At 41.9% G+C, this 23,369-nt stretch overlaps 1 protein-coding gene across 2 annotated transcripts in view; it reads left to right on the top strand.

Annotated features, from left to right (window-relative positions):
- Positions 1-15,522, top strand: part of AFG2A (AFG2 AAA ATPase homolog A) — a 196,867-nt gene extending 181,345 nt beyond the window's left edge. The window contains exon 16 of one of the 2 annotated variants that reach the window (XM_063335304.1): positions 14,347-15,522. In XM_063335304.1, coding sequence (XP_063191374.1) covers positions 14,347-14,523 — 177 coding nt within the window. In that variant the 3' untranslated portion in view covers positions 14,524-15,522. The remainder of the gene's footprint in view (positions 1-14,346) is intronic. The other variant, XM_063335303.1, reaches the window with a different exon arrangement.
- Positions 15,523-23,369: the final 7,847 nt, after the last annotated feature.

Below are 23,369 nucleotides of genomic sequence, written 5' to 3'. Positions count from 1 at the left end.
CGGATACTTGTTGGGAAATTACAAGGCTGTAAACCCATTAAACATGTTGGTTCTTCTGAATCAAATGTGCTTAATGTTCAAATGAATTTCTGAGATTTAAATAGTAGTAGCACACATTACCTACTTTAAATTTAAAATAGCTCTACAAAAGAAAAGCATACACAAAGAGTGTACATGCAAACTCTACTTTTTAAAAGGGAAAGAAATGGGTAGTATTTTTGTTTGGGGATTTACTTTTTTTTTCTTTTTTAAACAATGAAGCATTTCCTGACGTGTTTGCAACATCGAGGCAGGATGTTTGTTGAATGCGCATGTATATATAACTGTTAGGTGGTTATCTCTGCTTTGCCAGCTACTCAATTAATGTTGTGACAGACCAAACAACTGCAAAATAACGGTGCTTAAAATAATTTTACTGGTTTCTTGGGAAAGTGTAAAGTCTTGACTCTTCAGCTGTCTAAGTTTAAGGACCATTTGCATTGCATCTGAAATATTCTGTACCTTATAAAGGTGAGGAGAGGATTTTGTAAGTAGCCAAGGATGTACAAAGTTGTAGGATTAACAGCTGAATTTCATATCTTTTTCTCTCCATCAAAGTTTGGGTTATGCAAATAGGGTTATGTAGATGCTAATTATGAAATCCAGTGCTGATCTCAGTTTTCAAACCCGCTCTTTTGTGTGCAAAAACGTCAGCGTAAACTCTTGTTGAAGCCATGTAAACTCAAATCAGGATCTTCTTTTAATAGAGAAATCATATTACGAAATAGATCTGTTCCCAATAGTTTTAAGAAATGCCTTGTGGCAATTAAAGCAGTCCCTTGCTTAGAAAATAGTACCAGGTATATATCTAGGACGTTTTACGTTTTTTTTCCCTTCTAGATACATACTGTGTTAAAGAGGAGGATCAGCAGTCCATCAGTAGTACATAAATTAAGAAGTCCCTCAGTGGCTGACTTAATAATCTAAGTATTAGCTAAAGGAGAACTGGAAAGCAGCGTGTACATTTACTGCATAGCTGACTTGCTGTAAGGTTGACAGGCAGTACTTATTTATAAATCTTGCAAGCTGGGGAAAAAAAAAAAAAAAACAAAAAACAACAAAACCCTGATAAGATTACCATGACATGACAAATGCCAGCTATAAATAGATTTTTCACTTCCCGTTCATCTCTTCTTTCTCCTGCCCTTCGTACTCTGCTCAGGCGTAACAGCCTGCTAGGGCTGTGCAGCTCCCCCAGGTGAAGGTCAGCTCTCGATATATTTTTGATCATCATGTAAAGTTCTCCTGTTAGTATGTGGTCTCCCCGTTTTAACCTCTTTGCAGATTCCCCGATTATCTCAAATCACTTTCATATGGAGCTGAGGTTAAGCTTTATTTCTCTTGGCTTGTCCCTTCTGTAGCAGACACTTCCTCTTCACTTTGAAAGGACAAAGCGATGTTCAGCTGCCTGGGCCTGTGCCCAGCATTTGATTTATACATTATTTAATTTCCTTTAGAAAATTGGAAGCAGAACTTTAGGAGTGGAAGTCAGTCCTTTTCATTTGTTTAAGGATCTTTTAGGGCTAATATAATCATCGATAGTAGATGTCAGCATGATTAGGGTGACTTAAGGTAAAGCAAAGAAAATTGAATACCAGGGGAAATTCTTTTGCAGTGGAGAGGGTGCCAAGATTTATAGCCATGCACAACATCTGTGGGTTATGAATTGTGGCATTAAAAAATGAAAATGGAAAATCATTGGGTTTTTGAGTGACACGTCGAAGACACCTGCTTCCCCTTACTGCACAGCAGGCTGGGGAAAGAAAGGTTTGCACCCTTTGCGGTACATTTGAGATCCTTTCTTGGACTGCAGTGCTCTCTGGAACTTAATTCAACCAACTAACTAATTCTGCAGAAATTCTTCAGTTAGTCCGGAGGTTTTCATTTGGGCTGACTCTGCATTCACTTCTGCAATTAGGGCTGCACATGCCGTGAAGTGACTGCCAAGACAATTTGAAAATTTCTCATGCAGTAGAGTCAGGAAATTAAAAATTAACTCTGGAAAGGACATCATATAATATTTGGCAGTGTGGTTTGAATACTGTGTCCACTGAGGGGTGGAAGGTCCTCCTCTTACAACAACAACAAAAAAAAAGTATGAATGTTGAAATATTTGTTCCGTGGGATTTTGAATGATCCACAGCTGAGGGAAATATCGGAAGGGGAAAGGCCTGTGGCATACATGTGCTTATGAATACAATATGACTTACTTGCAGCCTTTAATTTAGCAAAATAGCATTTAATGACGTGGAGTGAGAGTCCCACATTGTTTCAGGGCTCTGTGGTGCGACAGCTGCTGTTCCCGACGTGGTTATGTGGGGGGGAAAAAAGACTTCAGTGCTGGAGCGTGGCTGTGACGCTGCGCCCATTACCAAGTCTCTCAGAGTTACGGAATTTGATTTCGTAAGTCATTACCCCACTTGAGAAGTAGGAGATGCACATTACAGCATGAGCGAGGCTCTCTGAATTACAGCTGTGCTCTACAACCTGCACTTTCTGATGCCGATGGTGAACAGCACACAGATGAGGCACTTCATATGCACCCTTTTGGCTAAAACAAGCGCCTTCACTGTTTGGGCAAAGAGAGCTGACACAATTCCTTTCTCTAGTGATAGAATCCTTTTTGTCTGTCAGAGCTGACGCTCTGCTAGGTAAACCAGCCGCATAGCAAGAGGCATGGTCCTACAGGAAACCTTACCATAACTGTCCCTCAAACATGGCACCTCAGGGGCACTGCAGGTTGCACTAACATTTCTTAGTGGCTTCTGAGGTTTTTTTTAGCTGTGGTCCTTAGTTCTGATGTAGTCGAGCTTTCTCAGCTCGCTCTTGTGGCATCCTCTGCAGTGCTACAGCCATAGCAGCTCCTGTGGGTGTCATTCCCTCCTCCCTTGATCTCAGCCTCTGCTGAGGTGTTAGATGCTATCCTGGCAAACCTTCCCAGTGCCAGGAAAGGTGGGAGACACCTGGCATTAACTCAATGACTGTGAAAACAGCAATACCACATGCGACAGTGTATACAGACGGCCTTCCTCAAATGTTAAGCATCTACCTAACGGGTGTGATCACTGTCACCTCCCTCTGTCACTGTTGGGAAAGGGAAGGTGCCTCTGCAGGGATTTGGTGGCCTGAGGGACCTCCTGGGGGCTTGTGGATTTGTGCCTCCTGTGCAGAAGGCCCAGAGCTACTGGGCTTTGATGTAAGCACAAAGGCAAGGGCTTGAAGTGGGGAACGTTGAATGTAGAGCACTGTGGCCAAGGACGGCAAATGTCACAGAGCTTTAGGGGAATCCTTGTGGCTGGGCACTATTAAGCATAAATTTCACAAATTTCTGGCCTTAAATTGTTTGTGTACCATGCTAGTCTGCAACTTCTTAGAAGTTCAAATGCTATTAATTTTAAAATGCAAGCTGCATACAACCTAGAGGAAAGGGAGACTCCTCTGCTTCCTCCTATGCGCATTTGCAAAAATGTTGAGGATAAATTTTGAATGGAAAACATCTTTGTTAAGTGAAGAGAAATGCAAATGACTCATTTTCTAAGTCTTCATAGTGCTGGAAATTTGCATTACATTGTCTTGCCTAGACAAGGAAGGAGGGGGAGAAAACCCAAGAGACCAAGGACGCGTTTACAAGTAAGAAAGCGAAAAAATGGAGGAATTTGCTAAATTAGATGTTATGCATGGAGTAGCAGATCCGGTTATCCAGAATACTGAAGTGACTTTCAGACATGACATGGATTCAGTTTTCTTAGGTGCAGAAGGGCACTCAAATGAGAAATTTCCATGTTGACAATATAAAAGCAGATGCCTTATCAATCTGGTAACTCATAACTTTGCACTGAAGGTAAGTGACAGCTCTGACTACACGTTCTTACATTTCAGCATTTTACCTTATGCTGCCTCATTCTCTTCTTTGGCTCATTCCCAGAGCGATGGGGACCAGCTATACTGGTGACAGGCTGCTCCACTTGTGAGGGAGCTGGGACTTGGGGATAGTGCTGTGAATCCCTCATGGTGCACACTCAGGGATTCACTGGACTGGGTGATTTTGGACCAGAAGCAGTGGGTCACATTTACCTGTGGATTATATACAGTAGACACAACAGGGATACACCCAAGATCTATCCTTCAAAGCTTTTATTGAAACTAAAAGTGGTTAGTAGATACGCTGTTATTGACAGTAGAATTGTATTGTTATTGGTTTTATGACCAAATAACTCAAAATACTGGGGTTTTTGTAAGCATGCAGCTATTAAAACCAGTAGATCGAGGGGTGTCAAGTCAGAACACTGAGATCCTTATGGGAAACATGGAGACTGCCCCCCCAAAAGGGCCACTCGCAAGGCTGCCTACACCAGTGAATGTCTGTCTATAGACACCAGACATATACTTTTCTTAATTAGGTGCATTGTGCATTGGCTTTTAAATTGGCAGGTGTTGCACAAGTGAAAGCATTTTGTTTGTAGGTTCAGTGTGTCTCGAAGCTACGGTGCGCTTTAAACCCGCTTTCTGCTGCAGTCTCATTGCCTCCCTGCCTTCAGTGCCTTCCTTCCTTGCCAGCCTCCCTGCCTGCATCCTGGGTGAGCCAGTTCAGGCTGCTAAACCAGCAAAAACTACTCTCTTCTGTGTCGCTGGATTAGGTTTCTGCTGGTTAGCACTTGAGCAGGCTCATCAAGGGGCCAGATCAAAAAGAGCATCCAGTGCATCTCTGGTTTAGACTGACTGTGGGGAGGCACAGGCCACACTGTCATGTCTGACTTACTGCTATTTTTTTGACTTCCTGTTCCATTAAAATATATCCCTGGCATAAATCCTTAACTCAAGGTAATTGTAGGTACACCACTTTTCTTCTTTCAGAATTTGTATCATTCAGGTGGGTTTTTTTTTCTTGCTATAATTACTCCTTTTCTTTTCTTGCACAAGTGAAACTTACTTTAAGTTTTTTACCAGTCTTTTTGCTTCCTCCTTAAGGAGTAATAACTGTACTCGAAGGCATCTAGCTGTTGCTGACAGCATTGCTTTCTAGGTCTGATTGTCCTCCCGGCCATATTCTGCCTCTCTGGAATACAGGCATGCAGTAGCCCCCCTCCCGGATTTTCTTGGGAAACATGAGCAGCTGGATGCCATGGGATGCTCCAAGAGGTAAACTTAGAAACAGGCCGAAATTCCTCTAGCATTCTGCCAAGGAACTAGATACTCCGCAGGAGACATCTCGCACCTTCCAGGAGCTGAGAACCCAACAAATGAAAAAGCAAGAGAGCTTCCATTAAGGACATTATTCATCTTGCAATCTAAAGGCCCTACACGACAAATGTCTTTTTCCGCTCCCTGCCTCAACTCAGGGTGTGATGCATTTGTAAATAGCCATACAGAGACCCAGAAAGTACACATCTCTCTTCTTATCATAGGATTTGGATGCTTTCTATCCAAATTGATAGAAACACTAAGACTCCAGAAGATTTTGCTAGACTTCCTGGCTATTATTTTTAACTGAGTCTGTTTGCTTTTACTATATTATATTATGATATCTCATACATAGGTAACTACAAATACAGTTGCTATTAACGTGCTAGGCAATATCCAAATCAATATTCGCCATAGTTCCAAAAACAGGATAAAAGGGAGAGTTTAGAAAAAAAAAAAAAGAAAAAAAAACATGAAAAAAGAATTTTCTTGCTTTCCTTTTTGCTGGGTGGATTCAAAAGTTTAGAGCTCTAACAATCTTTTAATGGTGATATAATGTAAAAGAAATGCTGCTGGAACTGAAAGGAATTGAAAGACAGTTCCAGGCTGGCTGTGCTCTATTGAAGAAAAAAAAAATATTTTTAGGGAAGCGAGGGCACTTCTCCTGATTCCTTTTGCAGAATCGCTTTTATTTGCTTTGTTTTGATAGGAGTCTAAGGCCTCTGCTACTCTCCCAGGTTAAACTTGAGGAAGGAATTACTGGTTTGAGAAGCAAATGCATGGATTATTTTTTCAGTGCAAGAAATAGGGAATATGCTGAATGTGTCGCCCAACCTCATATCTGTCTGCCTCAAAATTTGAAAAGAAATCAAGTAAACGCAGCAACTACTTAAAACCTACGCTATGAGGGGTTGCATAAGGTAGAAGCTACCAAATCTGTTTTGTAGGTTTTTTTCTTTTGTTTTGCTTTTCTAGAGAGAAACTCATGACAGCTACAACCAATGATGTCCTACAAGTCTTCTAGTTTAGAATTTTTTAGTTGCATAATTCAATCTGTCTTGCTAGCGGCGTTCAGCAAAATAGCATTGGCTCTGTGTACCGGTCCTCTGTAGTAACAGCATACTGTGAGTGAGAACACAGTATTCTGTTAATTACTTTTAATTAAAATGAGTGCGTGCGCGCTCACACACACACACACACGTACATATAGAAAGAGACTGTTTTTCTAGTGGCTTGGCTTCCTTTTCCTCATTGCAGGGAAGAAGTTAAACTTTCTCATTAAATGTTTATATAAAAAAGAAATAATTCTGAGGTTAACCAGAAATGCAGCTTAATCTTGTATAGAAACATGTGTGTGATTTATTTATTTATTTATTTATTAGTTGCACAAATATAGCTGAAACTTGAAGTTGGCAGAGAGTGCTGTTTAAAAATATTTAGTCCCAGCATGTAAAAACTCGTTTTGTTACGGAATTCCTTTGTGAAAGGTGCAGCTATGCCATGTCTCTGCCAAAGTGATGGGAGCCATATCGACAGAGTGCGTTTTGGAAAATAGCTGCGTTTTGGGCTTGTAGTTACAAAAGTTAAATTGGCATTTACATGTTTTATATATTGCGTGGAAGGATACCACATCTAGTAATATTTTTTAAGAGAGTGGAAAGAATAAAAAAGAAGGCTTGCAGATGGAGTCAAAGCTTCGCTCTGTTAGAACATGTCGGGATGAGCAGAGGTATGTGTGATGACACTTAGCATGTACCACTGAAGGCTCTGGTTTATTCTGTTTAGCTGTCATCATGTGCTATACTTATGATACATATGCTTAATTTTGGCTACATACCTCATCTTTCCCTTCTCTTCTCTGGGCGTGTTTAAGCTTTATAGAATAGTGAGAGCTACTGATACATGTGATACTGCCTGCCGCCCAGGCACAGCCCGTGCTCAGGTTTTGGTACTGTAAAAGCAATTAAACGCAGCATTTTGTGGTCACTGCTGTCTCGTTAATTGTGCCATTGTCCCACAAGAGCAACCAGCCAGTTGTCTGGCTCATCTGGCCAACATGCCAGGCTGTGTGACACCAGGGTGACCAAAGCAGGTAGATGAGGTGACTCTGAAGCCTAGCCCTCCTGTCTGAGACCAGGAGGAGAGGGCAGAAGGAGGACTCGGTCCCTGCTGTGGTCCCCCAAGGCAGCTGTGGCCACCACAGAAAAAGCTGAGTGGGAACCATCATCCTGGTCAGACCAGATGTATTCGGGTGGCACAACCACTTTCTGTCCCTGTGCAGCACCTCAGGTAAGCTGTGGACACCCACGTGCATCATCACATGCACATCAATCTGCAAAATTACACAAATAAGCAAACTGTGGATTAAATAGTGAAGGTTTGGGCCGGTCTGTTCTGAGCTAAGGTCACTTACAGACATCGTTAAAGGAGCTGGTTTTGTTCAATTACATTTCGTATCAACTTCTCATAAAAGAAATCAGGAATAGCAGAGATTGTTTGCTCAGCCTGTTGGATCAGAGACACGAGATACACGTAATACCTGTCCTTTTTATTTAAGAATTGCAAAGGTGCTGCTTCGTCACCGCAGACCTATTTTAAAGTAGACTGTCCACTGGCTGCTCATATTGAATGCCTCCTTAATAAACAAGGAAGAAAGAAATCTGTCTTTTTATAAAAGGTAATATTTAATTATAGGATATCATTGCAGAGGATGGCTGCAACATGAATAGGAACTCATCCGTTCCAAGGCAGTGCGCATGAATACAGAACTATAATAGATGTATGCACTTTAACTTGAGGACAACTAATAACATTTTAAAACATAGTCACTTAGAGGTCAAAGAAGCCTCTGTCTCACTGAGGCACTTGTGTGACCTGTGAGTGCCTTGCACACTTTAGCTAGTTAGAAAAGTTTTATAGAGCAACAATCACATATTAAGTAAATTGACTCCAAAGCTCCAGTGGTAGCTACAGTACGTGAATCTGAGGAATGAATGGATACTGTATGAAGAACATTATGCTAATATATTTTATCATTTTCTGTTTAGAATAGATTATTTTCCATTTGCAAAATGCCCAAAAGTATAATCCGTCCCATTTAAATCTACAGATCATAGAACTGAGCAGAATGAAGAGATATACACAGGGGTGATTCTTTGTCTTTTAAAGACTAGATCAAAACTTACTGCAGGGTGATCAATTATTTCGTGGTGTTGGAAACTTTTCCTCCCAGAGAGAACAAGATTTGTAGTGGTCTGTAAGAATTTCTCTTCTCAGAGAACAGAAAAAAAGGTGTGTTATCTTGTATTTTCCCATTTTATCTGCTTTATACATGAAACGGGGAAATTGAAACACGAGAGAAGTGCTAAATTTAAGCCTTTTTGAAATACATCAAAAACTCCACCTCTCACCAGTTATGAGCCTCTCAGTTTAGCCCAGTTTAAAGGAAAAGTGGTATTTGTGACATCTTCAAATAGTATTTTTCTCTTTAATAGTATGTTGTACAAAAGTGTTATCTAGGGCACGTCTCCCTGGCACTGCCAGCGTTGTGCTGGGGTACAGAGAGACCTCTGTGCACACCAGAAGCGATGCGGGGATGCTGACACAGGGTAAGCGAGTGCAGAACGCGACCAGGCAATGCAGCAGCTCTCCGCTACTGGAGGCAGAGATGCTTGTGGTGCTCTCCACCCCTCCCATGCCGACTGGTGCTTGTCGAATCCCCCCTGTGAGCCCATCTCAATACCCCAGCGGCAAGCTAATGCTTTTTTGGTTTTTTTGTTTGTTTTTTTTTTAATTTCTGGATTAGTTTTCTGATGGTCTGGTGCATTGAATCAGTTAATGAAAGGGCCAGCTTAGCACTGCAGCCAGCACAAGAGAGGTGGGAGCCGGCAGCAGGTGGTGCCTGCACAAAGGAGAAGGGGGAAAAGAGGGGCCGTAGCATCCCACACTTTGAGGGGGTGGCAAAATCCTCGAGGTATTTACCATCTCTGCCCAGCACTGCACTGTGCGGAAAGTTGAATTGATGTCGATTTTAGAATACGGGCAGCAACCTTTCCCTGCTGCTCCCTTATAGCCTCTCTGCCTACGGTGCATCTCCTCCTGGTTTTGTTTTCTCTTCTCGCTTTGGAAAGGTGGCCATGCCCACCTCTTTCCTCAGTCAGGTGATGGTCCTGCGTCCTGAGAGCTTTCCGATTTTCCCGGGTTCGTGAGGACAAGGCTATTGCTCTGCGTAGAGCAGCTTCTGATGCAGGGGGCAAGAGGAGATGCCTGACACGGGTAGGAATTTGCCCCAGTGAGAAACAGATGTCCCGACCCAGGAGTTATTCATGTCTTTTTAAAATGCCGTGTATGAACCTTTTCTCTCTCCTTAACAGAGCGGGAAAGCAAACTCCCCAAACCCATACACAGCCTTCCTTTGAGGCTGCCTAGCAGGCGCACACCGCGCGGGCGCGCAGCCTCGCAGGTAGTTTCCATCCAGGAAGCGCCACAATTTGCCCTATTCACAAACCGCAGGGTACTATTCTGTTTCCAGGCTCCTAATCCCTCTTACACACAATCCCTTACAACTTTAACTGGCGGGGTGGAGGAGCAAGTTAAAAAGGAAGGAAAAAGGGAAAATGAAACACAATGTACAGCCAGCCAGAGGCTGCCAGTTACTGCGCACACAATCGACACCAGCTGCAGCCCAATTAAACCCGACATTCACAGGTGTTCCCAACAGACTCTGCACTAACAAAACCACTTTCTTGAAAATACCTAAGGCTTTAACACAGAAGCTCATTTCTTTTTTCCTGCCCTTTTTTTTTTTTTTTTTTTGAAAGATTCTTTAAAGCTATTTAGAGCACTTTAAATACAAAGAAGCTGAAAAGGACTTTCAGACCGCTGGAAGGAGTCGGTGCTCAATGCCAGAATGGGGGAGAATCGGCCAAGCTGAATCAGCCAGTGTAACCATTAGTTTCGGGAGAAAGATGGGTTATGCTGAACGCTGTTTATTCAGGGAACGGTAACTAGCGCTGTGCATTTTATTGTTGCTGGGAGTGAAATGGGGAGGGAAGGAAGGACTAGGTGTAAATCCATTTCTTTTTGGAACTCATCATTGTTTGCACCATAGCTGTGAGCTTGTGTGTGGCTTTCCTTATTACTGATCGGTGCGTGTGTGGTTCAGATAGCAAATCTGAGTTCTCCTTTCCTCCCAGGACAACTTGATACAGTCGCTTTTTTGACTTTGAAGTAGGATTCTAAATCAGTTGTTTATTTTCTGATCTTAAAGCACTCATTCAGATGATAAATCAGTCCTTTAAAAAAAATGATAATCTGTTTTTAATACGTGAATTACAAATTATTCCCATGCTAAGAGAGAACTGCCGATAGCAGGCTAATGCATAGGTCAGTAATTTTGCTCTCATTCCACTGAAAGTGAGAATCCTGTTTGTTAAACTTTCATTTATAGTGATACTAATAATCAAACTAGGGTATGTTCTGGTACTCATAGATTCAGTAGTATTCAGCCACACCTGGCTCGCTATTCATCTCTGCAATAACATCCCACACCTCAGCACTTATTGCTTAATTACCTGCTGCCTGGTCTGTTGCTGTTTAATCACTGTTGTTTCTGACAATCACTTAATGTCTTCATTACTGCTTTAGCGGGCAATGCTGAAAGCCACTCCATATTCAGATGCAGACAAGAATTTCTGTTTTGTCCTGCGATATATCGAGCTGCAATTTCGCCTTTGGAACAAGACTAGGATGTTATTCTTGTTCCTTGCAACACACAAAGATCCAAAAGACTGCACTTCTTTTGGTTTGTGGTTTGGTTTTTTTTGTTTTTTTTTTTAATACTGAAAAGGTAAAAATGGTGATCCCTTGGGTTTGTATTGGAAAATAATTAAGGATTGTCTTAAAAGTGGCAGATAGGTAATTTTGGTTCACAGTGTTCATTTATAGAGGCAGGCAGAGGCTATTCATGCTGATAAACGCAATGGAGAGAAAAGAAAATCACCCAGGCTTCAAAATCACAAGTATGTGACCTAAGTTAGATATTGTCACTCAGGAGAACACGCTCAGGAGGCAGCAGGGGTAATTTTCAGAGAAAAATCATCTTGATGCTAATATGATTAGTAGTAGGAAAGGAAGTGCCGGTGTCCCTACGGCACAGCTTCGGCCACTCACTGTCCGAAGGAGAGGATGGAGCAGAACTGGTGAAGCCAACATGGCAGACGGGCTGAAGGGTGAACAAGTTCTGGAGGAGCAGGGGCTGAATCACTGGGGACTCTTCAGCTTGCAAAGACTTGACTGACAGGGGGTGAGAGAAAACTCTGTAAAATCATCGATGATATGAGGAAGGTGAACGGGGAAGAACAGATGAATCACCGCTCTCATAACACAGGAACCTGGAGGCACTTGTTGAAATCACCAGGTTTAAGACAAACAAAAGTGCTTTTTTTTTTATACAATGCATGATTAGACAGTGGCGTTCATTACAGGATGATGTTGTGGAGGCCAAAAGGAGAAGTGATTTAAGAAAGTAATTGGACAAGTTCTTTGAGGATAGATAGGTCTTGCAAGGTTTTAAAACTGATGGTCTAGGTGCAGCCTCTGGTTTTGGAGTGCCACTAAGCCTCAGCAGGATCCGTACCTTGCGGCAAAGCTGCTGGGTTTCTTCCTTTGTTGTCAATTAGCCCCTTCTGCTACTTTCCCTCTTGGCCTCACTTGACCCAATATATATGTTGGTTTTCAATCTGGGCAGAATTTACATTTAAAAACCCTCCGGTTGCTCGGTCTAGTAAGAAGTGTCCTAAACATGACTGTCACAAGAAACATCTATGAAAAACCAACAGACCTTAGGCCAGTAACGCAGCAGTGGATTTCACCAGATTAATTCACTCTCATTTCACTGTGGCTATATTACTACTAGTGTTTGCTTTCCACGAGCGATTTAGCTTTACTACCTAGTGAGAATGCTTGTGAGGACCTTTTTTTTTTTTTTTTAAGTTTGCATACTTGAACGAAGAAAAATAATCAAACTTGCCTTGTCAAATCTCTTACCTCAGAAACCTGATACTCCGGGTTAGCCAAGGAATGGAAACAACGCCATGTGACTCCTGCAACCAGACGCGAGGGCCCAAATTTTAAACACTGTGCCATAATGCCTGCTGTTTATTACTCAGTAATATGTAAAAGATTTAGTCCACAAATATTCTGAGTACAGCCAGGAAAAGAGGGAAGGATAGTTCGTGCCTTAAAATGCTTTCCTCTTTCCTTAAAAGCAGCTCAAATGTTCCTGGGAAGCCTGAAAACAAATATCAGTTTTCTGGTGCTTCCTCATATCTAGTAATTTTCAGTTATCACATAAGTTATGGTTCAGTCTTCGAAAATAAAATTAAAACAAAAAAATCCTTTGGAGGTTAATTATTGTCGCTGTTACTGATACTCGTGGCAGAGCGTAGAGAAAATGTAAAAGCATCATCAGAAGGACCAGCTTATGGGCAAATTCCTCTTAAGGGTATCAGGGTATGAATGAAACAGCAAGGAATAAAACTGGCAGTGGTGTTCCTGCTTTTTTGGATCTGTCAACTTGACAGTCCTTCCTCCAGCTTCTCCTTTGGTAAAACTTAGGAGCTCCTAACAGGTGAGCGTCTTGTGCTGTGGTGATACCCTGCTCCATAATTGTGATGCTGTAGATTAGCGATGGTCTGTGTGAGCAGAACGGGGTGGTCAAAACTGGCTGTACTGCATTTGTGAGGTTTTTAATAACGCCTGTGAAAAGCCCCGGAGGGGTCATTTCCTCTTCATTTTGTGGAAAACTTGCCCTTAGTGCAGGATTTATCAAGGGGAAATGGACCCCTCCTTCAAAGACTGACAGAGCTTTAGAGTCCAGGACGCTCGGGGTCTGTTTTTCCATCAACAGTCTTCTCCCTTTTGAAAGATTTCTGGGTTTGTGTTTGGCAGGGATGGGGGGGGGGTGAGTTTGATCTGGTTTGTTGGTTTTTTTTCTTTTTCTTTAAGTAGCTTTATATTTGTGTTAGAGATAGGGAAAAGTCACGCTGTCTGCTTAGAGAAAAACCTGAATGGAAAGACCAAGATCCCTGCGTTACTTCCTAGATGATGTATTGCTTATCTCCACAAGAAGCTGGTGCACTGAATCTCAGCTACGCTTCCATGTTTCACTGTCTCGGAAGTCCTGAAAAGCATTAAAATGCATAACAGCAGTGTTTAGCTTCACTGCTCATTAGAGCAGCACAGAACTAATAGTAATATTGTTGTAACTTGACAAAGCCATCTAAATCCATGCATGTTTTCTTGTGAAAGCTTCCTAAACATGCTGCTAAATCCTCTAAAAAGCTACTAAACGGCTTTGGCAACCATTAGCAGAGCATAAGCGGGGGAACTCTTTTCAGTAAGTGAACAAACAGAGAAAATATGCTGAATAGCTGGACAAATGTGTTTCAGCTGGCTCTTTCATTTACAGATATAAGGGAGCAGTCAATATCAATCACTGTTTTCCCTGTTGCACTGGAAATCACAATATCTCTTTTCATTCCGCAAGCTCTTTTCACCACAGTAATGTGTCTTTAGAGTGACACTGGCATCAGTCTGTTTCCGCTGTCTGAAGTCCGGAGAGCTTAAAAACACGTTGCAGGGTATGAGACCTTAACCCTCCTCCCCTTCCACACACCCCTTCTCCTTCTAGCTTTCCTTTCAGAATTAATTGTTTTTACTTCTTTCCCAGCGTAAAGCGGAGAAAGAAAAGTGCCCACAAAGCCTGGGAATATCTGCTCTTGCACTTTGGGGACAGAAAAATGTATGGCTGGTTGTTGGGGGTTTAATTTATCAGGTGTTGCGGGGAGTTTAACAAAAGGTAATATGATTGTCGAGTTAATTTGCCACATATTGTAATATGAAATGCAATGTTACTGGGGTTTGAATTTCGAGCTATGTCCTGTTTCTTGGATGTCCTAATCACCCGCAACCTCATTTATTAAAAAAAGTTGGAGAGACTCTGTCCTTGTGAGTATCTGGCATTTGGATCATGTCGATATTCTTGTGGTGGCCTTTTTCCTTTCAAGTAATATATTTTATTATAATAATGCTGTGTTGGTGTTTTTTTTTATTGTTTCTTTGCAGATAACAGCCGTCTGTAGAGAAGCAGCCCTTCTAGCTCTTCAGGAAGACATACACGCCAAATCTATCATGGGACGGCACTTTCGGTACGCACTGACTGTCGTGACCCCGAGGATTCCTGATTCGTTAATCCGGTTTTATGCAGATTATCAGCAGCAAAGTGGACTGCACGCGCTTTGAAAGGCAAATTAATACATACCCCTATTCATGGTGTGAATAGCAAATTTCTTTTGTAAAGCTGTCAAAAGCTAAAGAATTTTGTAGTGTGAGTGAGTGGAGTGTCTGAAGTTAACTGAAGTGCAGAAATGCCGCAATAAATGCCTGTGTGGAAGTTTTGAGTGTAACAGATATTGTCCAAAACTTTATTCTTTACAATTCCAGTGATATAATCTGCGTTTTAGAGGTAGTAAGATTGCTGGTTTCAGTCAGTTTATCTGAGCGCATATCCGTGTCTTAAAAAATAATTACCAAATTCTGAATTTTTGGTGGATTCTTGGCCCTAAGAGAATGTCATTACTGTCTCCGTTTCTTCCTGCCTCAACCCCAGTTTAATCCCAGGGACCATCCCAGTGAGATGCAGACCTGGAGAGTGGCCTCACTACAAAAAAATGCTGAAAATTATTCTGAATCTTTTGATTTATGATCTCCAGAAAAGCTGCCAAACAGGCTTGCCGAACCCAGAGCTTTCCATGATAAAGCTAAGGTAACCTGATTGATCACAGCGAAACATTTATCTTTGGTTTTAAACAGCTCCTTTTTACACTTACTGGGAAGTCGGCACCTCAAAAATGGTGCATCCCTTGGCTGATCTGAAACCACTGCCAGGCATCAGAGAAGGATTTTTTGTTGTTGTTTGTTTGTTTCCATGAAAATTAATAGGAATGTTGATTGGTAATTTAAAGCTGGCCACTTAAAATCCTAATGAATCCTAATTAATGAATAAGAAAACCTCCTTGTGAAAACTTTTATAAACGACCACAAAATAGTTCAGGGGCAGATAAAATCTTTTCAGTTTATTTCTTTGTTATATCGTCTGTTGAAAGGAAGACAGGTCCTTATGGGCTCTCTGCTCTTCCACTCAGTATGAAACACAGTTAAGCAAAAACATTGTCAGCCTTTTTCCCCACAATAGCAAGACTGAGCTTTTCTATTCCAGACATGAAAAATAGAGGAAAAGGTAAAGCAAAACCAATACAAACTTTTAACAACTTTTTTTTAAAAAAAGGTGACAAAACTCTGAATTTCAGTGCGTGTTTTCCTGGTGTTTTGCAGGTAAGTAGAATTTACAGGTCAAAATTTTAGCCAAATCATGCTTTCACGTGTTGGAGTAAACACAAAATATCTTTTCAGGCTTTATGTAAGGATATTTTTTGGATTTGTTTATTGATCGTTCTGAAGACTTTTCTTTTTTGCAGTCATTATATATGTATTCATGAGAGTAATAATTATTTAGAAATTTGTGTCATTTTATGAGAAATTTAAAGAGAGATTTCTACAATATCTACTTATATTATCAATATGCAATTTAAAAAGTAATCTCCTGGCCTTGATTATGGATTATCTCTCTTTAGTTCCAGTCTGTACACAATTTGTAGCTTTTAAACAGAAATCTACTATTTTTAAATTACAACTTTTCTATTACTTTTATTCTAACCTCTTGTTGCTATAATTAGAACTTCATTTTACCATCACTGAAAAGGAGGAGAGGATGAGGAAAAGCAGGTCGTTTACTTCATTCACTTGATATATGTACAGGTTTTTTTCTTTTTTTCCATTGTTTGACTCTTTAATAGTACAACAAACAGAGGGAATTAAGAAAATGATAAACTGGAAAAGTTGCCTTGGGGATCAAAACTGTATTTGAAACTACTTTACCTTTCTTTTCTAAATTCTGCATACTCCAACTTGAAGCTCAGGATGCCAACAATTTATTGTAACCGTTACATTTTTGATGTTTCCAAAAATGAAATGCCATTCCATTTTTCCCTGGCACTTTCCTCCGGCGTCTGTTCCTGAAGGGAGAAAATAGAGACCCTAGTGTTTACTGCCAATAACGAATTCTGTTTATAGTTTTGTATCCTAACACTATGTGATGCTCCAGATGAGCAGCAAAACTAGATTGCCATTCCTTGGGAAGTGCTCAGATCCCTTGGGAACGTGCACCAAGGTGTGAGTCTGAACCGAGAAACTGAGAGAGAGGCAGGTAGGATATGGCTGCCTTTCCAACAAAGGGAATTTTGCACCCTGAATTTTAGGACATTAGGAGAGAGTGCTGGCCCGTGGCTGCTGTTTGTGCCTTGGGAAAAAACCCATCCTTCCAAACATTTGTCCTCTCATCCGCGTGCTACCACATTTATCCACATAGTACCAAATCTCTTGATGCATACCTACATGTCTGAAGAGATCTTAAATGTAGGAAGCTCCCCTATTTATCATCGGATTTGTGGAACCTGAGTTTTTAAAAAGTAAGATACTCTTAAAAAATTAAATTATGGCAAATTTGTGAAGTCCCTGGAAGGTTTATATTGCTCCCAAATAGTCTGTTTGGAAAACTTGGATAGTCTGATGCCACTCAAAATATTACTCCTTCCCAAGCCACAGATAAATTGAGATTTAAAGAAAGGTATGATGGTTCCCCTTCTTGTTCCTAATGACAGATCGCTGTTATCATGAACTAGCAACTTGAAACCTTATCAGAATTCTGGAAAATAACCAAATACTCAGTTTCGGTTTAAAGCACATCAGCAATGTAGTCCTTCCATAATCCAGTCCAGTGAGCGCTTTTGCACCCTCAGCCTCTCATTGGAACCTAACTGATGAGGGCACTGTAGGACAGAGCGCTTCAAAAATTATCTTCTGTTAGCCTGTCATTTAAATGAGTGGGTTTTTTAATTCAGAGCTGAACTTCTCACAGCATGTTTTACTGAACACATTGTGCCTTGGCACCAAATCAAATTGCTTGCAGTGTGAGGCCATATAAGCCTGAACACCTCTGCGCCTCAGAGTAAATCAGAGATAGAGGCGTTCTTTCTTCCGCTGGGTCAATCACATTTACTGTTCTTTGGATGTTTCCCTGAGATTTCATTTTAATAAAACAATAGAGACTCAGTGAACAGGAGAGAAGGCATCTGAGAAGAACATCTCTCTCCCGTCCTCCTTTAACTTCTGAAGTGGTTCCTAGACTTCTTTAAGTTCTTTAGAAATACAGCCTTTTTCCTGCCTGACATTATCTTTTGCAGTCGGTTTTTGGCCTAAATACTGCTGGAGTAGCAGAATTGTTAACATTAAATCAGCTTTTCAATGTTTCAGGCGAATTTTGTTTAAATACAAAGTCTCTCAACTTTTTCCTCCAATAACAATGTCTTGCAAAATGGCGTAAAATGTCTTTTGACAGGTTTGCCAAAAATGACCAGGAGAACATTTATGATCAAAATGCAAAAATGTCTTCACTTAACTTGAAAAAAAGTTCAGGCCTGTGTTCTCCCTAATGCATAAAACAGATCTTCACTGCAAGTGCGATATACAATTCTTAATCCTGGAAAAAGAATGAAGTTTATTGTGGATAATTTTTCCTAGGGTCTCAAAATGAGAACAGAACATAAGGTTCACTGAGTTCAGGTGCGAGGGCAAACAGTGGGGACAGAATAAAGGTAATTTTCAGAGATGGTTATTCAAAATCATTGAACTTAGACTCGTCAGCCCTTTCAAATATTGTGTCCTTAAGGTTGATTTTTCTGGTTTGTGCATGCTGGGTCTTTCCTTTGTTTCTTTACTCATTTCACATGTCAACGTGTGGTTCTTCCCCTTCAGAAACAGGACAGATGCCAAATGTAATACTCCTGTAACTGAGCGTCAGGGGGTTAGTGCTGTGGGAAGGCCATCTGTGGATGATATTTCCCTGTGAAGCAGGCATCAAACTCTCCTGTGATGGGGTATGGAGAGGGGTAAAGAGAAAGCCAAACCGTAAAGCCCGTTGTTTTGCCATATACTGCCTGGTAAGCTGAAGTTAACTGATGGACACAAGTTCATTGGCAGGAAAAGTATCCCTCCTTATTGCAACAGGCAAGTATCAGGGCTGTGGAGGAGACTGACCCTTAAAGCTTTTGGTTGTTTCTGGCTCTCCCAGAGACAGCAATTGATTGTGTGGGTGGAACAGTATTACCAGTACTAGAAAAGCAGATGTCCAGTGGTTGTGGTAGCTCAATATCTAGTGGTAGCTCGGAAAGAACTTAGAAGCAATTGTACTTGGAAGTTGAAGAGTCACGCTTGTGCCTGGAAGGCAGGCACCCACCCACCCACTGTCAAAACCTGGGGAAAAGCCCCTGGAAGGATTAGTAAAAAGCAGGCATAAAGAGCTTGCCTTGCATCCTGTCGTCACCAAGTTGGGACAAAACTGAATGTGCTTCCTTCACACTTCTGTGCCTTGGGATTACTCCCATGCTAATGCAGCCAGGGGCATGGGAAGTGGCTTCCAGCAGGAGCTGGCTACAAACCGACCTGCGCCTTGACCCGCTCATGGCATATGTGATGGGGAGGTCCACTGCCTTGTCAGTGGTGGCCAAGGAGGTGTGAAGGAAGCTACTCCAAAGTGGACAGAGGAGCCAGATGGCCGATGTAAAGCTTATAGTAGCTGCCCCAAACTCTGTCTTGAGGTTCTGGTCGATGTGGAGCTAACCCATGACAGAGTTGCATTTGGAAAGCTGGTTTTGCATTGTGACCCTTCTGTATTTGTATTTAATGTTGTTGTTATGGTTGTAGTGAATTGCAATAATTTTTATCTACTATGAACCTCAAAATCTTTTGCTTTTGCCCTTTTGGTTTTTTCCTTTGACATGAAAATGAGTACTGTAGGTGATCTAATGTGTGCAATTTAATAAAGAGCTTTTCCTAGGGAATAGGTGCAAGAGGCATGCAGAATCACAATTGTACTTGGGCACATTTTGAATGGCAGGATAACATCTGGAAGACAAATATTTCAGCTGAAACCTACTCCTGATCTTTGGTTTTCTGTCTGCTCTTTCTCCAACTGCTACCTGTTCATTTATTAATCTTTTTCCGTAGAAAACTCAGCCACGCATTTTCTCCAGGGCTTTATATGTTCTGTATTAAATATTTTAAATGGTGTCATTCTTCCCTGCAGACTTCAATTCAATGACTCCAGAGTCCTGATAGGAGGAGGAGATGTGTGTTTTCTCTGTTAACTGGTCCGCCAAGGACCAGAATGGTGAGGGGGGGACGCTCTGTGTTTGCGTGGCAGGCCTCCAGCAAGAGCGCAGGTGTTGCAAGAGAAGGCAATGGCAACCAGATGACATTCTTTCCCCTTGAACTAGCAAGGAGCCATTGCTCAAACAGATCACGGGTCGTTCCGACAAAATTTGAGACTCTAGTGTGTTAACTGTATGTACCTGTGTAAAACCCGTGGAAATAAAGCTTGGATTCGTCTAACTAAAAGATTAGGGGAGCGGAATCGCGCTGGGTTCTCTCAGCAGTCATTGGAGAGACACTAGAAGATGGTTCAGAGAGTGATTTATCCTAGCTAAGAGCTGAACTGCCTTTCTGGAGGTGCTAAAGGAGTAGCTGATGTCAGGAGAGGCCCCTAGGCATTACCTAGAGAAAGGGCCTAGAGGTAGATGGAAGGAATTGAGAGCAGTAACTCTCAAAATATTGAGAAAAAATATTTTATCAACTTGTGCAAATATATCCTGTTTGCATAAATGGTTCTGGAAGTGCCGTTGGTTTTTTCCTCTCGATCGCTGTGTCTGTGTGGTATGGCAGTGTGCTCTTAACCACCCCCACCCCCCAGGTTTTTTTATCTCCTTTACTAACACAGAGGAGTTTTCACATCCCTGTTTGGTAAAGTAAATGCCTCCGCATTGGCAGAGTGTGGAAAGGGCTTTGATAACCTTCAAGGTGAAACACTTGTCAGCTCTCACTTTATCCAGGAACGGATTATCTGGGCTGTGGAATAATGAGGTCATGTCTTTCCTCCACACCGCTGGCAAGAGCTTCGCATTTCACACAGGGGTAGGTGCTCACATCAAGCCTGCTCTGCTTAATGCCGGTTAAAGCTACCCCCCTTCTCTGTCAGCGAGTTTTCCCCAAGCTGAGGACGTGAAGTGTGTTCATACGGCCCCGTTGGCATTACACGTGGTGGTGTCCCAAAGCGGGGACCTTCTTAAAGTACATCACTGGCGCTTGGATTGCTGCCTTAACTGGTGGGGTTTGATGCAGGAGTGCAAGATACAAGTAGCAGAGAGTGTGGGCTACTGCAGGCACTGCTTATGAGGAATGTAGAGGAAAATGTGGCAGGGGGACGGACCAGAGCTATGTAGCTCTTTTCAGGTGAGCATCCCACTAGCCAGCTTGCTGCACCGCCGCCAGTCTAAATCTGCAGCTTCCACGCAGAGCCGCTGCATTGAAAGTGGCTGTGGACCGGAGAGATCCCTAAAGCACACAAGTTGTGGGTGTTAAGGCCCGGGGGTGCTTAAGCAGATTAGCAAACAAACAAATCCTTTAATATTCTGGAATGCTTCCTCACCACCTAAATAGGTATTATTCCACCAAACCAGCAAATTCTACCTAGTGTAAAGTCTGCCTTTCAGATAACTATGCTCTTTAATAAGCAATACTCTAGGGGAAAAAAAGAAGGAAAATATGAAATCATATTGAAAACTTCTGTGTGGATTTCAAGAAAAGCGCATAAATGTTAAAGAGACCCTGTGAAAATTGAGGTTACTACAGTTTTGGCAGTTGCATACGTAGGATGCTACACCCAAAAGGTCGCTGCAACAGAAAATGTTATCCTTAACATTTGTTTTACAGAACTCACTACTATTTTATGTACAAACATGTGGCAAAACTCACCCACCACTTTCTTAGCGCTGCAAAAATCTTGGTTAAACTGTCTGCTTTCTATCTGAAACATGTAGAAACAACTGGTTACCTTGGTCTGATTCCACTTCCAGGCTTTCATCATCTGTAATTTTGGTAAAAAGCTGCTTTTGTTAATATGTAATGCATCATAGTAACCGGTTACACTTTTACTACAAAAGGGTGTTTTATTTTCCTGAGGGATGAATAGTAATCAAGGATCAGCTGGTAGTGCCAAGTGCCTTGATAACACAATTGGCTGCATACAGCTTTGTCAGGCCCCTTCCTGCACTTGCCGGAGAGACTTAAAAGAAGATGGTAGGAGAGCTGCTCTTTCCTTATTTGACTGCTTGGGATATGGATTTTGGGATCACTTTGTCTGCTGGGTGAGAAGGTAAGCGCCTGCATCAGAGCTCTTACTGATAAATGATGCTGGGGGAGGGGGGGGAGGATGAGAGAGGAGATAGAGAAAATGTGTGAAAATAAACATGTGAATTAGGAAGATTACCCTGAAATTAAATACTGACTGATTGTAATGTGGAAAGGCGGGGCTCAATGGAGTTGGAAGGAGACAGAAGGTGGGAATACTGATTATAATCAGAGTAGGGGCTGATCTGTGTTATTTTGATGCTGATTTCGGTGTGTGGGTGAGCTGAAGGAGGGCTACAGTCACCCTGGCCCTATGGTAGGAAGTGTCTCACTGCTGAGGACAAAGTGGAATCTGGCTTTGATCTCATTAACCCCATCAGCACTGGATTAGCAGATGTGTTTCTGGAGCTTGACACTTTCAGACACTGAAGGTGTATATAAAGTGGCAGACATTATGATTCATACTTTCTTTGGGCTTTAGTTTGAGCTTATTGGGGGTTTTTTTAGCATCAAAGACTAAATTCTCCTAGGTCAGCCCTGGCTTCTGCATTGCTCTCACCAAGTGTTTCCTGTGCAGCAGGAAGAACACTCTTCCAGTTGCTTTCTTTCAGGAAAAAGAAGTTCTCACATCTTCCTCCTCTCCTCCAAAATGGGCTGCTTTGACTGGAAAAGCTAACGATCACAGCAGGGCAGCACTAGGGCGGCACACGGTCTCTGCTGCGTACGGAAGTGAGACCTCTCTGAAGTTTTTGGAGCAACCCCTTGGTGTTGCAAAAAGATGTGCTTTATATCTTGAAGTCAGTTCTGTTAGGATTGGACTTAGCCTTATTTTTTGGGGAATAGTCAATATCCTCAATATTATGAGTGCCCTGTAATTTTAAGCTGGATTTATCCTATCGCATTGTCTTGGGGGGGACCACAGAAGAAGTTGAGACAAAGCTGTGCAGACCAGGACTACTGAGGATTTGAACTCTGCTCTGAAGTGGATAAGGAGCCTGTAGAACTTGGAAGTGTGACCAAAATGTGTTCAAGCTGACTTCTCTTTTAAGGCATCTTGCCATGCACTGAAGCAACTCCAGTTATTTTTGCAGTAGTTCCATTCAGAGGTCTCTGGACTGGCAGATAGATACACCAATTGGTCCTCACGGGACAGGAGGAAAGACTCCTAGGCCAAAAAAAAAAGCAAAAAACCACTGTTTTCTGAACCCTGAGCGCACTGCAGTTATCTGAGAGCTGCAGGGACTCTACTGCAGTGAAGAGCAGTCAAAGCAGTAGAACAACAGGAGATCATTGTTCCTTCACAAACACCTCCAAGTGCTCTCTGCTTTATGCAAGCCTCATGTTTGTCCTCCCCCCTGGTTGGTCTTGAGCTGTCTGGTTGTCAGCTTTCTGGTTATTTCCTTCCTGGGCTCTTGAGGGTGGCGTGAACTAAAATACATCTGTGTGCATGAAATACATCTCAAATTATATTCCCACTGATACTTTAAGCTCCTGAAAATTATACTATACTTAACAATCACACATGATGTTAAAATTATTCTTTACTGGATAAAATAAAACAGCCACGTAGGACATCTTTTCTTTCTCTGAAACCGAGCCTGTCTTTAAATGAAAGTTGTGGGTGTTTTTTACCCAGGCTACTTTTCCCACATCTAGAAAATGCCATTTTGTAGGAAGACTTTCAGGCTAGGAGTCAAGAAAGTTGAACTACTGTGACACCTTTGGAAGTCATTTCTCCCCTGTGAAACTTTCTTTCTCCCTCTTTTGTAAAGTACTTTGAGATCTCT

The sequence above is a fragment of the Chroicocephalus ridibundus genome, chromosome 5 (genome assembly GCF_963924245.1).
Source record: "Chroicocephalus ridibundus chromosome 5, bChrRid1.1, whole genome shotgun sequence".
NCBI classification, from domain to species: domain Eukaryota; kingdom Metazoa; phylum Chordata; class Aves; order Charadriiformes; family Laridae; genus Chroicocephalus; species Chroicocephalus ridibundus.
This window is presented reverse-complemented; position numbering and strand designations above follow the sequence as displayed.